This window comes from Cryptotermes secundus, unplaced genomic scaffold (assembly GCF_002891405.2).
Source record: "Cryptotermes secundus unplaced genomic scaffold, Csec_1.0 scaffold289, whole genome shotgun sequence".
In the NCBI taxonomy this organism is placed as follows: Eukaryota; Metazoa; Arthropoda; class Insecta; order Blattodea; family Kalotermitidae; genus Cryptotermes; species Cryptotermes secundus.
Window position 1 is genome coordinate 1,060,724 of NW_019722431.1, and position 15,202 is coordinate 1,075,925.

The following is a 15,202-nucleotide window of genomic DNA, read 5'->3' on the forward strand; positions in this document are numbered from 1 at the left end:
TTCGAATAGCAGATGGTGTTTAAAAGTTAGAAGGGACTAAATACCCCCACTGACAGTCTTTTAAGTAAAAATGGATGTCTGTAGTAAAATTGTGAAAAATATGGCCATTGCATGTGAATGTACAAGAACATGATTTCACAGCTGAATATATATTTATGTATCACTTCTTCGCTTAAGTTGATATGTGCCGAATACTTGGAATGTGTTATAGTTCTTAACCCTATCGCAGTTATAGAACAAAATTGCATTGATTGATTGCCTTACACTGTCCATTTAATAAACCTCAAAACAATATTAGCTATTGTACTTTATATGAACAAGATAACTCATTAAGTTCAATATCATTGGAGCTCTATTATTACTGTTAATCCCATTTACAGCCACAATACAAATACTTTTGTCTAGCCTGCTGTACACTCACAGTCCTTAGATCAAATATTTGCTGATGATTAACAATGACTGCTCTTTTCATAGGAAGCTTACAGCGATATTTGTCTAAATCTGAAACTGTAATATTCAAATACGAGGGTCGTACTTAAAGTCACGAGCAACAATTTTTTGTAAAGTAACATGCTTTATTATTGACAAACCAAATACACCACCTCAATCTACAGACCTTTCTTTATTTTTCCACATAATCACCACTTCTTTGTACACGTTTCTCCCAGCGTTCTGGGAGTTTGAAAATTCCCCTTCTGTAAAATTCCGTTCGAGCCATCCGAAGACACTGACATACTGCTTTGTGAATTGCCTCCCTTGTCTCAAAATGTTCACGCAGCTGATCCTTCATAAATCCGAAAGATGGTAGTCGGAGGGTGCCAGATCAGGGCTATAGGAGGAATGTGGAAGAACTTCCCACCCCATCTTTGCAGTTGCTTCCAATGTGAGGCAAGTGGCGTGGAGGTGAGTGTTGTCATGCAGGATGATGTTTCGTCCCAGACATTTATCGTGCAATGCGCAACGGAGCTTGTGCAGCATCTGGACATAACGCGCAGCATTGATGGTTTGCCCAGGTTCCAGGAATTCGGCCAGAATAAACCCCTCTGCATCCCAAAAGACTGTGCCCATCCCCTTCAGAGCTGATGGCACTGTCTTTGCCTTCTTTTTTGATGGAGAATGCAAATGGTGCCATTCCATACTCTGCCGTTTCGTTTCAGGCTCAAAATGGTGAAACCAGCTTTCATCACCTGTCACAATACAGAGCAAAAAATCATCGCCTTTGTGTCGATATCTCTGCAGCAGTTCTGAGGTGATGGCTTTCGCTGACCTTTGTGGTCTTCGGTCAATAACCTCAGGACCCAGCGAGCACAAACTTTCCTACAGCCCAAGCTTTCAATCATCTCCTGTACTGCACTGTGCCCTATTCCTGGTCAATAACCTCGGGACCCAGCGAGCACAAACTTTCCTACAGCCCAAGCTTTCAATCATCTCCTGTACTGCACTGTGCCCTATTCCAAGTTTTTGGGCTGTTGTGTCCACAGTCACACGCCTGTCATCTTGAATGATCTCATCCTCTCTTTCCTTGTTGCATTCAGTTGAGGCTGTTTGAGGACGACCACTCCGAGGCGCATCTTCGATGCTGGTGTTGCCATTTTTAAAATGTTTCACCCATCTTCGAACACTGCTCGCACCCATGCACACTTCCATAAGCACGCTGAAGTCTCTGGTGAAAATCTGCAGCAGGGATTTCCTCTTTCATAAGAAATTCAATGACAGCACGCTGGCGAAATGACGTATTGTTGTCGGCCACTTTGTTAGGAGTGATACTGGTCACGTGATGCAAGCTATTGACGTCACAAGACACTCAAGGTTAACACAACAGCTGGTTCCACCTACCACCATACTCTCTTTCGTCTGCTGTTCCCAGGTTGCATGTAAAAAAAAAAGTTGCTCGTGACTTTTGGTACAACCTAAGTATATATGTCATGGTCCCAGGGTAATCACACTGTGGCAGCCCATGCCACTTTTTTTTGGCAACTAAAAATACAAACCAACATTTCCATTATTTTTGAGAAACAAACATCTAGATAAAATCTGTGGATTCAACGTCTTTTCCGTGCCATCCCTGGGGTTAACTGCCCCAGTCAACCCACCCCCCCTTAAATGCAGCCTAAATTTGAAGTATATTCCCATAGCATGCAGAAAGCAGCTTGGCAGTGATGGCTCATAAGCTGGGACTTAAAACCACAGAAACCTGTATCCAAGTATTCAACAGAAATCACACATAAATGAAGTAATCCAGTTTCAAATTATCTGTTACATTATCTAGGAACCCACATAAAAAATTAAGTTTGTATATCTGCTGTTTACGCTTACGATTAATAGTGACCATAATCAAAACATATTTACAAAAATGACTCGGTGACTAAAGCATTTTTATTCTTCTTTTCTGATATTATAACTAAATAATTGGTATTAGTGTAATTTTAAAGCGTATATAATTGCCTTCCCCTTGCAAAGCGAGGCTCTCATTATTCCATGTTCTCAAAGTGTAGTAATGGTTAGCTCAGGTGGAATCAGGTCTCAATAGTACAAGGTCCTGAACAACATTTCATTTAACAGTAATATACTTCCAACTATGGAGAACCCCAAGACAAATTTTAATCTTACTATTTTCTGCAATAAGAAAGTCGTTATTCAGTGTTGCCTTTGTACCTTAATATGGACTCTACGTAGGTTGTAATTCAATTTGTTTCCATCTAACTAGGGCTTTTATCTATCAGTGCCTAATGGTATGATGTACTACTGCCTTATTTCTTTCATAAACCCAAAAATAACAATTCTAATCTAAACATGAGAATAGCCAAAGGAAAAATAAGTGTATTTTTTTAAATTACAAGATTTTAACCTTTTTTTTTTCTTTCTTTGAAAAATTAGAAGTACACCCCCACACACCTTTCTAAAAAAGCACTGCTTCTAACACTTTGAATGTTGACATCTTTGGAAAGTTCTATTAAATACATACACATACAGTTTTAAATTGTTTTTCTGGTGTGTTCATCTGTGACAGTATGCCATTTAACCTTGTCCTCCATTACTCTGATTGTCGGTTGTAATAGAAACACACAGTCTTGTCTGAGTAGGCACAATTTTTATTCTGCTTAGCTTTCAAGAGCACTTTGGTTGACAGACATGGAAAGAATGATTCGCCATCTTCCATTCTGTGTTGCACTGAGAATGTGATGCTCTCCTGCATGACCACAATCCTGTCACAAGGTCTTAATCAGAAATGAATATCTCGCACATCTGTCGGCGTTCCAGCTTTCCCATATTCTGCTATCTTTTCTGTTCCACCAGACAGTGGTGAAGAATGATCTAAAGTTGATCTAGAATTAACTGTTGTGCAGCCATTTCCCTGTGAACCTCCATTACAGTCAACATCTCGGCTATTCACAGTAGCTGTTACCATATCTTCGAGTAAGTGCAGGCAACCTTGTAGGTATTCCTGAAAAAAAAAAATGTTGTATATAAAATTTAATAGCAGAACCTCTTTACATACATACATAAGGTAACTAAGAGATATATTTTTTAGTTCCTACTGCATATGAACAAATATATCAAGCAATTGGAAAATGAAATAAACAGCTCTGTTAAAATCACATGATATACAAATATCTGTCCACTAGTGCTTACAATAATAATCTTTAACCTTCTGAAGATAAACTTTGTATGTCGTTCCTCTTTTCTGAAAGAATGCATTTTCTTTTGCAATTCTCATAAATATCTTGGCCTCGTTGAGTGCCAGTTACATTGATGTGAGGCCCACTTCTTTGTAGTGTTTGATCCTAGGCAGATGTGGATATAAAAATGATGGAATAGTTATAACCTAAGTAAGATCCTGGAACAAGTGAGGAAACTCACAAAAAAAAACAGGACAGGTGATGTCCTAGCTGAAATTCAAACCAAACACCACAGTGACACCTTGTGATCTGATATGAAGGTACCACTGTTTCAAAGGAATATGTCTCTGTCATTAGGGTAAATTCAAGGTAGCATCATAACCCAGTAGACCACAATAGGAATGTTCAGTAGATCCTTAACTTACCCTTTCAATGGCTGTGATAATATGTAGCCTGTCTAGCAGTTGGCTGAGTGAACACCCACTCTTCACTGTCCATTCCAAGCCATCGAGAGCTGCTGCTATGCTCGCTGCGGCAATTATACTTGGAGTGTACATAGAAAATGAATAATCTGCAACAGAAACATATAATGCGTTGTTTTTACGCTGGCCATTATGAATTCAAACGTACCTCTAGATGTGTAAAACAAAATTGCAGTAGTCGAGCAGGATATTAAGTTAACAGTGCAGTTACCGATCAATGAGCTATTTGCAAGTGACACTAAATCTGCCAGCATATGGATCTGCTAACAATGATTTGTTGTCAGTTGTCATTTTCGTGAAAAAATATCCCTTCATCTGTTCTTAAAACCTGTATTTTATATTATTTCAATACCCAGGGCCCCTAATTTATTGGTGAGGTATGGGCATTGAGGTTAAGTTCAGCCCTGTTTTGTAATTCATCAGGCTTGTGCTACTGCTGCGGCAGTGCCTTCGATATTTTGCATGTCTTATACATAAAAGCCAGATTGATGTATGTTTCTGCTCACACAGTACATAGTTACTCTTGCTAACAAATGGTGTTAATGTGAAACAGCATCAACATGTCATTCGATAACAAATCCACTTCCTTTCACATATACGTATATGCCAATTTGATACGTCTGAATTTGTGATATTTGCTTGCACTCACCATAACACACTTTTGTAGAATACATTTAAATGTTTAATTTCACTGTCCCCTTTTATCATGATTCCTAAAATGTTGATCTTCAATGTTTCTATGATACACAGTGAATAATATAAAGGTGTATTACAGGTCCGTAAATGTATCATGTGATAAAAGTACAGTAGACCTTGGTTATAACGTCATCAAAGGGACCTAAAAATAGTGTTATAAACGAATGTCGTTGTAACCGAAATGGGCACTTCCACAGTAGCCTTATGTTAGTCACGTAAAAATCTACCAAAAACCGAGTTAAAATGTTGCATTTTTTAGTGAAATACGTAGTTAAGTACAGAATAACGTAACATTAACATGGAATTGCCCAAATGTGTAATATCAAAGACATATTACAGCGCTTTTCACTGACAATACACACCGCACTAATACTGTATATTAAAGGTAGGCCTACTCACCAAATTACAGTAGATTACAACAATTGTTGTGCCTTACTGTACCTAGATACGAGTACAGTAATCAGTTATCTTCATCTGTTTCCTGTTACTTGCCCAATACACACTTTCTAAATTACGTTCAATGTCCATATCAGAGAAATTCAGGAATGAAAATGACGTTACATACGAGGTTGATGCATCTGTGCATGTCGTACTAAGCAAGGTATAAAAACAGTTGCTTTATGAGGAATTAGTTCGTACCATTGAATATTTGACGCAATAGACAAGGTGTCGCAGAAACCGATGTTGCTATAACCAAGTTTTACTGTATTAAGAATATTAATGTATGCCTCAGGCAACAGTTTCTTACTAAGTTCTCAAGAGTTATTACTTAAAAGGCTGTTACATATGCATGCACAATTTTGGTAACTCGGTAAGATTTTCGTTCCTGATTGTATCCTGATTGTACAGAAACATGTCATGGCATATTGCATATTTCAGTGCCTGTTGTCACTGTGTTGGATATACGATCTGTAGAACTGCTCTCTCAACTGAACTACATTGACTATCATGTAAAATTACATATGGTTTCACTGGTTCCCCATCTCGGGAAGCATGAGATTCCTAGCTTATACCCAGCACATACAGGCCGTCTTTAGACCTGAAATAAATAGGACAGTGGTTGCAGTTGCACTGTGGGTGGGGAGGGAGGGTGATGCACTATGATTACAATACAGTTATCTCAATGGTGTTCTTTGTAGTTAATTAAACATATCTATGACATATTTATTCATTAATATCCTTAAGAGTGGAATTTATTGTTGGCCAATATGGCAAAAAAATCTGCATTGTCTGACATTTAGAGCACACAGCTGCTTCATCACAAAAATCCTCGAATTTTGTCCACAGTGTATTTGTTTCACCCTTTTCTCGGTACAAACAGCGATTATTTCCCTAGAAACAGCATTAACCGGTTGGTCTCTACTGCAAATGTAGCCTGCAAATAGAAGGCTGATAACAGTGACTACGAAGAGTAGTGTGTTCTGGGATGTAACCTCACGTACTCCAGTAGACGTACACCGACGTTTCGGACAAATATCCTACCATCTCCAGCTGCCTTCTACTGGGCTACAACTTCATATCCCAGAACACAGTGCTCTTCAGAACGTAGTCTGTTTACCGTGAGGTGGGAACCGAATTATATAAATATCACATAGCCGGTAACGGTTAATATTAACGCTATAAAGCGCAGTGGTTACTACATGTACCACCTGCTTGTAACATCCTAAAATTCTGCATACTCCCCACAGTGTATTTGTGGCTTCTGTATGGTTCTCACAATAAACAGCGTTTTTTTCCCCAAACAGCATTAACCGGTTGGGCTTTGTAACGTAGATGTAGTGTTTCCTGTGAGGTCTGCACTGAACATACAAAAACTCTGCATCCTCCCCACACAGTGTATCTGTGGGTTTGTATGGTTCCCACAATAAACAGCGACTGTTTCCCCAAACAGCATTAACCGGTTGGGCTTTGTAACGTAGATGTGTTTCCTGTACGGTACCGATTGAAACTGTATATTATCTAGAAGAAATGCAGTCTTTATTAAAGGGTTACACATACCAAAATATGACAGTTCCTATTAAAACTATTCTCCTCCGTTAGCACGTAGGTACGCTACTTAACGTCTTCAGGCTGGAGGCGTTACAGAATTATGGCGGGACTAGACAGTTCCCTCCTTCCCAACTCATCATCCTGCTGGGAACACCCTTCCAGGGGCCTCCGCCACAGCATTGGAAAGAGAGAATACAATATAGTTTCAGTCATGAAAATCATAACACAAGCAGACCGCCTGTATGCTTAGCTCAGAGCAAAAGTGACACACAGGCATCACACGACTCAAGCATGCCCTTTACAATGGTATCACGCGAGATATTTCTTTGAACACTGCCCATTATGTAAATAATACGACGTTTCGTATATCCGAAAGTCACTCAACGGGTCAGGCCATTTCCCCACCATGTTCACTGTGCCCTATCGTGGGCCAGCTGAAACCACTCTTCGTTGAATCTTATTTACTACCACGTTTTTCCTCTATCCCCGCCTAGTCTTCCAAGCGACCTCTTTCCCTTCAGTATTCCGGCAAAACTGTAGGAATTTATTCCCCCGTTCGTCCTTCCTATTTAACCCCCGTTTATTTCACCGCCTTACTAATATCTGCCGAAGAGCACAAATTATAAAGCTTCTTATCACCAATTTTTCATCCTGTGCTTCCCTTTTAGCTATGAACACTTTCACCCCCACATTTACCAAAGATACCACTACTGCACGTTACCGCTGGGATGGCAGGTCAAATTATAAGTCTGCGTATGGTCTATTTTAGGGTAACGTTCCCACCTCGTGACTCAAGGTACGCGGGTTCAAACCCGGCGGAGGTCGTGGAATTTTTAAGGGCGGAAAAATTCAGGGAACAAGTCCTCCGGGAGGGACTTTAATCCGTGGGTCCCGTGTCGTAGCTTTACGGCACGTAAAAGAACCTCATGTCCCAAGGGGACCACTGAGCCAAATTCAGGACATTTCCGCCCAACAGTAGTGTCTAACGCCTCTGGTAGATGGGGGAAGCATCGAGATACCGCTGAGCCAGTAGAGGCCGAACTCGCTGGCTGAGTCGGGACTGATGGCACGCACCAGTACCGGTAGGGTATAGACTGGTAGAGTATCGCAGGGGGACGCACAATGGACCAATATCTGGTCTAAGTGCATGGGGAAACCCACCCTCTCCAATATAATACAATACAATGGTCTATTTTAATTTTCGGCGTTTAGGTACACAACTAATTTCTCGGAGCAGTCCTTGTGAAGCTCAGTCCCTCGGGAAACGCAATTTCCCGCATTTTCAAAAACGAAAGTTCATCGACGTGTTTCCTAAAGACCGCCACTGGTCCTTGAAACAGATCTAATGCACACCCTCCCACCCAATTTAAGACACATTTTAATATTATCTTCCCGTCAGTGCTTCTCCAACTCTGCCGACAAAATCTGTGTATCAGGAAGGAGAAGAGGTTCTGAACTGTTGTAACAAGCACTGAATGAATTCTATGTTCGCTTCATTAACCTTTCAAAGACTGACTGCATAACCGCTAAACTACCGGTCCTCCCCAGCAGTCATTCTTGCTTCTGAATCCCACGAGACTCATAACCATATTTTACTGCCTGACGGCTCTGGAAACCTTCAGGCAAATATATAAAAATCCAGTTCGTACCTCACAAGAAACAAATTGCGTTTCCGCCACAAGGGCCAGCCAGTTAATGTTGTTTAAGAAAATAACTTCTGTTTATTTTGAGAATGAAGGGTTAATGTGACTGTTGTAATGTAATTCTGAAACACAAGTTCCTGTCCAGACGACTGCGTCATATAGGCCACTGATGCTCTTAGCCTGTGTAGTCAGGACTGCCCTTGGAATTCATGACTACTCAGACGGTGTTTCAAGGCTCATTCCGAACTTAGTATAATTTTAATCGCGGTCTTTCTCACTAAGTCTGATTATCCATACTGTTGCATGTTGTCAACTTTTTCGTTATGTGGCAGGATGAGCACTGAAACATACGTTAACCCCGGACAGCACGGTGGTTACTGTACGTACCACCTGTTTTTAACATCTATAAACACTACAGTTTGTGGGAATTCCCAAAATTCACATTAAGGTTACAATGAAATATAAAAGAAACATGAGAATAGCGGTAACGGCGTAGACTTGAAAGTGGGAGGGACCTGGTTCGAAACTCACCCAGGTCTCTGGCTGTCAGACCGAAACATACTGCAAATCATAAAATTGTATTCGAATACAAATCAACTAAAATTTCGGTCTCCCGTGCAATCTGCTACAAAGAATATACTGCCTCTATCTTCAGTATAACCGCGTACATGATACGCCGTAAGACTAGAATATGACTTTACCGTTTCGAGAACCTCGTAAATATATTAATACAAATTAAGATAACATTAATATTCACTTTCTAGTCTTTCCTTTCCTGTGTGGACGCCTTGTTTCGGGTTACAAACAGCAGCTTCCTCGTTAACATTTCGTAATTCGTCCGATAATTCTGTTTCCGGCAGTTACGCCTAACCGGAAATACGTTTCTTACCGGAATAAGATTCGCGGGCTGCAAGTGTTGTAACGGGTTTCTACGTGTCCATCTGTAACGCTGGCTGATACCGCTGCCTGTACAAGCCCAGCATAACTAGATTGATACAGCATTGTTCATAAACGTCCGAGAAGCACCCAGAAATGGGTTATGAAGTCGGTAAGAATAACACGTGTTATAAACTGCTGCCAGTAATTGGTCTTTCCTTATCTTTTTTTTTTTCGTCTTCCTGCTTCACGCATAGTTTGAACAGTATTACTCGTATTGTCTGCGATGTGACGCCGTGTAATCTGGTAGAAGTTTCGGAGGAACGTACTGCCTCCATTTTAAGGGCCAGAGATTAAGCCACGCAATCAACCAGGAAGCAGAATGTTGTGGTTACTGCTTAGTCGTTACATGGCTTAATGTTTAGCCCTGAATACGTTGGCAGTACGTTCCTCCGAAACGCCGATGAACCTGCGCCAAATCACTGGGTCCCAGAAGACAGTACTATTCCTAATGTATTTACCGACGATGTCAGTAGCGTTGAATGAATGGATTACAATGAACTGAATAGGACGGGGAAGGAACGGGTAGTGACCGAATTTAAGGCACTATCACTGTGTGTCTATAGACTTGAGGTAGACCACAGATATCATGACTGAGACTCGAACCGGGCAGAATTCAAGTCAGAAGTGACATAGCTTAAGCCATCTTGTTTAGTCTACTGCTGCCGCTGCTTTTGTTCTTTCGTCCCTTCTTTTTATTCATTTTGTAACAGCTACAAGCCGGAAGGTCGCGGGTTAGATTCCCGACGAGGTCAATATTTTTTCAACTAACCTAATCCTTCCAGCCTCACTATGGCTCTGGGGTCGACTGAGCCTCTAATAGAAATGAGTACCAGGCATTTTTCTTGGGGTAAAGGGCGGCCTGCGCGTAACGCTGACATCACCGCCATCTGTGAGCCAGTTGTGTATAACATGTGGGAGCCCCGACGTCTCACAAGTCTTTGGGCCTCCAAGGCATGTTACAGGGATAGTTTCCTTTATTTTCAATGCTTTCTCAATATCCTCTGATTTTTCTCCATTTCATCACGGTTCTGTTCCTCGTGTTATTTTTATCTTCATTTATTCCTATTTCCTTCCATTCTTCGTTTACTTTTTTCAGTTTTTCCTTATTTTCCTTTTATCTTTAATTATTCCCCTTCTTTATTTTCTTACAGTTTTGTACCCTTTTTAATTTCTCAGTTTCTTTTTATCTTCCTTGAGTCCTTTTATAATTTCTTTGTTTATTTCTATTTATCCCCGTTTATTTCCTTTTATTCCCTGCAAGATTTCCTACTTTTCTTCTTCATTTGGTTATTTTCTATCTCATCACATTTTAAGCAAGGGATGCCTTCGGCCCATCTCGCGTACTATGTACGTAGGGGAAGACCCTGCGCGAGCGCTTGCGCACCCACGGTCTACTTGACAATGATCTCTGGAGCTACTGCGATCACCGCGCCATCTCCGTCAACACAGCTCTCTCCGGCAGAGACAAAGACGAGAGCGACGGTTTATAGTGTTGTAGCCTTGAAAACAGTTGAAAGATGTTGGCCCCAAACTTTTGGATAGAGGCTCTGCTTAGGGCGTGAGAAAAAGTCCCCGTCCTGTCCTCGGTCGCTCTTCCCTCCAGCTATCGAATATGAGAAATCTTGCTTACACAACACTCGAGCTCCGTGTGTGAATACAGGGACCGTCACAAATATCGCTGATGGCTTTCTTCCAGATGCCAAATGGGCGCACGGGGTCACATTTTGGAGCCTGAATACGTCCAAAAAAAGGGGTAATGTTGGGAGGAAAATCTAGGGGAAAGAGATCACTTGGGAGACCTAGGCGTGACCGGGAGGATAACAGAAGCATTGATTGATCTTTGAGACAGAAGATTGTGCGGATGTGGTGAGCACTGATCTGGCTTATGAGGGATCGGTGTCGGGCTCTTGTGAACGCGGTAACGAAACGTCGGGTTCTATGAAATGCTGCGAATTTCCTGACTAGCTGAGTAGCCGTTATAGTTGTGAAATAAATGGGGAAACGTTAATCTAAAGAAATCAAACATTAAGGGAGGAACATAAGGGTGTGTGATAACAGGGTGCAGAGGGCAGTATTTAGCACCTAATGGGATGCGAGCCGGTCACAGTAGCCGAGCGGCATGCACTGTCTTCGCTCGCTCGGAAGGGGGGATCGTGGGTTCGAATCCTACAAGGCATGGATGTTTAGTGTGTGTATGCGTTTATTCTGTTTGTGTTGTCCTGTTTAGATAGAGGCCTTGCGACGAGCTGATCTCCCGTCGAAGGAGACCTACAGTCTATAAAAATGATCAATAAAACTAGAATCAGCCCTATGCTCTAAAGTGAGAGCGAAACGAGAAAAAGGGTTGAGATGGGGAAAACTGCATAATGAGGACCTTCATAGCTTTCAACAAATATTTTAATAATGATGAAATCAAGGACAGTGTCATCGGATGTAGCACGAATAAGAAATGCAAACACTTTCGGTCGGAAAGACAAGACCACTTGCAAGATCAAGGCGCAGATGGGAGGACAATGGTAAAAAGAACGCATAAAGAAATACAGAATGTGAGGGTGTAGAATGTATTTATTTGTGGGCCCAACGGAGTATGTTTCCATCAAAAAAAATTAAATTTCTTGGCTACATGAGCAAACATTGAGTATTGGGAAGTTGATGAATGGATTTACTTTATGATATTTCGTCAAGAGACCGTGCCGTTAGGAAACTACAGGTAAGCAAGCTGCTATTCAGGTTTTTGGACAGGTATATTACAGAAAAACTGATAAGAGGTTGGGCGTTTTAGTTAGTATCCCAGGTAGGAAGACATTCAAGTTGGACCCTGCCTTTTCTCGCTAAATTGATTTTATTACGTCGGTATTCTGGGTCCGCTCAGAAGCCGGTTGGTACTGGAACTTAGTAACGCGTTTGAACAGCGCTGTTCAGTGCGGTTTCATCAGATACATACGTGTCAGAGATGTCAGAATCACTGGAAATACATGCTTAAATCAGGTTTAACGCTACAAATATCACAAACATAAAATATTCTGATTCTGTCTGTTGGAAGTGTCACCCACGTTTCTATGAGCATGCCGAAGTGCCTACACCCCGGTCCATGTGCATATTTCTGTTGTTCTAAGGAGATGCTGGCGGTAATAGAATAGCAGTAGGGGCAATCTTAATACAGAAAACCTCGATAATCCGGTTACAGTTAATCCGGATCGCAATATTACACATGACAAATTCTCTTCACCGTTGAGTACGTGTGACCGCCTGTGTTCTAGTGATCAGAATTCCTACCTACAGATTCAAATGTCCCGGGTTCGATTCCCGGCGCTACCAGATTTTCTCAAAAATAGTGGGTAGGGAAAGGGGTCCACTCGGCATCGTGAGGATAACTGAGGAGCTACTTGAATGGAAAAGTAGCGGCTCCGGTCTAGAAAAACGAGATTAACGGCCGTGTGCATCCGTTATGGCCCCCATACACACTCAGTTCCATCTGCAGTTGTAACTGCGCAGTCAAAACTGTGCCAAATGTGCTCAGTTTAAACTGAGAGAGATTTTACCACACACTACACAGTTACATCAGAAGTTCGCTTTGGTTCGTGGCAGTCCCTCATCTTTTTAATGCCTCCAACTGAACTATTTTGTTATGCAGTTATCCTAGCAAAAAAGAAATCTGAAAAGAGAAAGCGCAGGAAGTGGACAAAAAGTTGGTTATTGAAACGAGACCATTTTTCTCACGTTAATGTGTTACAAGAATTGAGATTTCATCCGAAAGATTGGCATAACTACCTCAGAATGAATGAGTGTACCTACCGTGCTTTGCGTCGATGGTTGTCCACTGATTAAGAGAAAAGATACCAGGATGCGGCAAGCCATAACGCCTCACGAGAGACTCACGGCTACTTCAAGATTTTTGGCCACAGGAAGGAGTTATGAGGATCTCAAATTCACAACTATAATCTCTCCACAAGCATTAGGAAAAATTATACCAGATACTGAAGGACTACTGCAAGGTAAGCATAAATAAAATTCATCACTTATATTGAAGAGCAAATTTATTTTTTAAAAAGTCATATTATAATTGCATTTTCGTAACGGATGTTGTAACAAATATATGAATGTTGGAAATTCGTGAAAAAAGTCGTAAGTGCTGCATCCCCGCCCGCAGGTGGAGTATAGTAGTGTGAACCTCCTACTGGGACAGAAACACTTAGCTGCTCATTAACAATCACCTTCGAGTTCGTGGTTAATGTTTCCGTCTCAGCATGGAAGAGTATGTCGTTGATTAATTTCTCTGCTCTTTCGACAATATTCTCAATTTGGCAGCAACATTTTTGCCTGCAATGTCGAACTGGTCCTCGTGCCTCACCTCCCGTAATTTGTCACTAACAAGAGACAACAGATTGTCGGATGGAGATGGTTTCTCAGCCCTTTTAAAGATTCTTTGTGTCTTGCAAATACGGGGTTGTTGTATCGCGGCCTGGAACACAGTCTGAGGTTGACCGACTGGGTGAATTCAAAGAAACATCCAATTCCCTGTCAGTAGTAGTCACGTTTGAGCCCTCCGTGAAATCAGCTGCCTAAAAATATAAAATTAATACTGAATATTAGTGATCAGGAATGTAGTATATTTATTTTGAATGGGAAAGTTTCTATATGTAGTATAACTTTTTAAATTTTTTCAGTTTCCCTCCTGCGAAAAGGACTGGGAGAAAATTGCCAAAGGTTTTGCAGGAAAGTTGAATTTTCCCAACTGCCTCGGTGCGGTGGATGGCAAGCATATCTCGATAACACCACCTCCAGGCGCCGGTTCCTTCTTCAACTACAAAGGATTCCACAGCCAGGTGCTTATAGGGGTCGCAGACTCAAATTATGAATTTATTTATTTTAATTTCGGAACAAATGGCCGTGTATCTGATGGTGGTGTTTTAGAGTACACTGATTTCTACGAAAAGTTGAAAGAGAATCTTTGAAAATACCAGAATCGTCCAATGTCAATGGAACAAAGCTACCACGCGTCTTCATTGGAGATGAGGCATGTACCTTGAGAAAAGATTTCCTGAAACCTTTCAGTTTAAAACAACTTACAAAGAAAGGCGAATATTCAACTACAGACTCTCACGTGCTCGCAGAATCATAGAAAATGTCTTCGGTATTTTGGTGGCAAGATTTGGTGTATTTAAAACCAATATAAACAAACGTTGAACTTGGCAACATTCGAGATACAGTAATGGCTAGCTGTGCACTGCACAATTTTCTACGCAGAACATCCCCTGAAACGTATACGCCACCAGAATGTTTTGACATGGAGGACCCAGAAACTGGCACTGTTACCGTAGGGCTGCGAGCTGACCCATCATTCATATGTCCGCTTCAACGGGGAAATCGTGGAAACCAACAATTAACCGGAAAATAAACAAGGCAACTATTTCTTGAATGTTTTAACGGTACAGGACAAGTGCCACGGCAAGAAGCGTATATGTAAGATACTTATTTCTGTGAAGTTCCGAGCACAATGAACAAAAGAGCAACTAATAATTTACTACGATCTGTGTAATACATTGCGTACATAGCACTTATAACTATGGCTTGTACTTCATTGCCATTTGACGTAATAACTGCATTTGGACTATTGGGTGCATGGTTATGAGGGAGGGAGGAGAGGGGTACAGTCTTCATCTTCAATAAAAACTGTACATATTGTATAACCTCTTAATATATTTAATATCACTTACCTCGCTCTCGTCTCCTTACGTACTGGAGGTCGAACTGTGTGGCGTTTCCTGATCAGTCAAAAAAAGGAGGTGGTTGTAATACCACAACTTAGGAGTATACAAGTCGTCAGCACTAG

At 41.2% G+C, this 15,202-nt stretch overlaps 2 protein-coding genes across 2 annotated transcripts in view; one reads left to right on the forward strand and one right to left on the reverse strand.

Annotated features, from left to right (window-relative positions):
* The window catches only part of LOC111861372 (splicing factor YJU2), a 211,595-nt gene that overhangs the window by 5,827 nt on the left and 190,566 nt on the right, over nt 1–15,202 (forward strand). The gene's annotated exons all lie outside the window — the stretch shown is intronic.
* The window catches only part of LOC111861374 (G1/S-specific cyclin-D2), a 57,038-nt gene continuing 43,654 nt past the window's right edge, over nt 1,819–15,202 (reverse strand). The window contains exons 4-5 of the mRNA XM_023845882.2: nt 4,046–4,191; nt 1,819–3,445 (exon numbers count right to left, since the gene is read on the reverse strand). Coding sequence (XP_023701650.1) covers nt 3,224–3,445; nt 4,046–4,191 — 368 coding nt within the window. The 3' untranslated portion in view covers nt 1,819–3,223. The remainder of the gene's footprint in view (nt 3,446–4,045; nt 4,192–15,202) is intronic.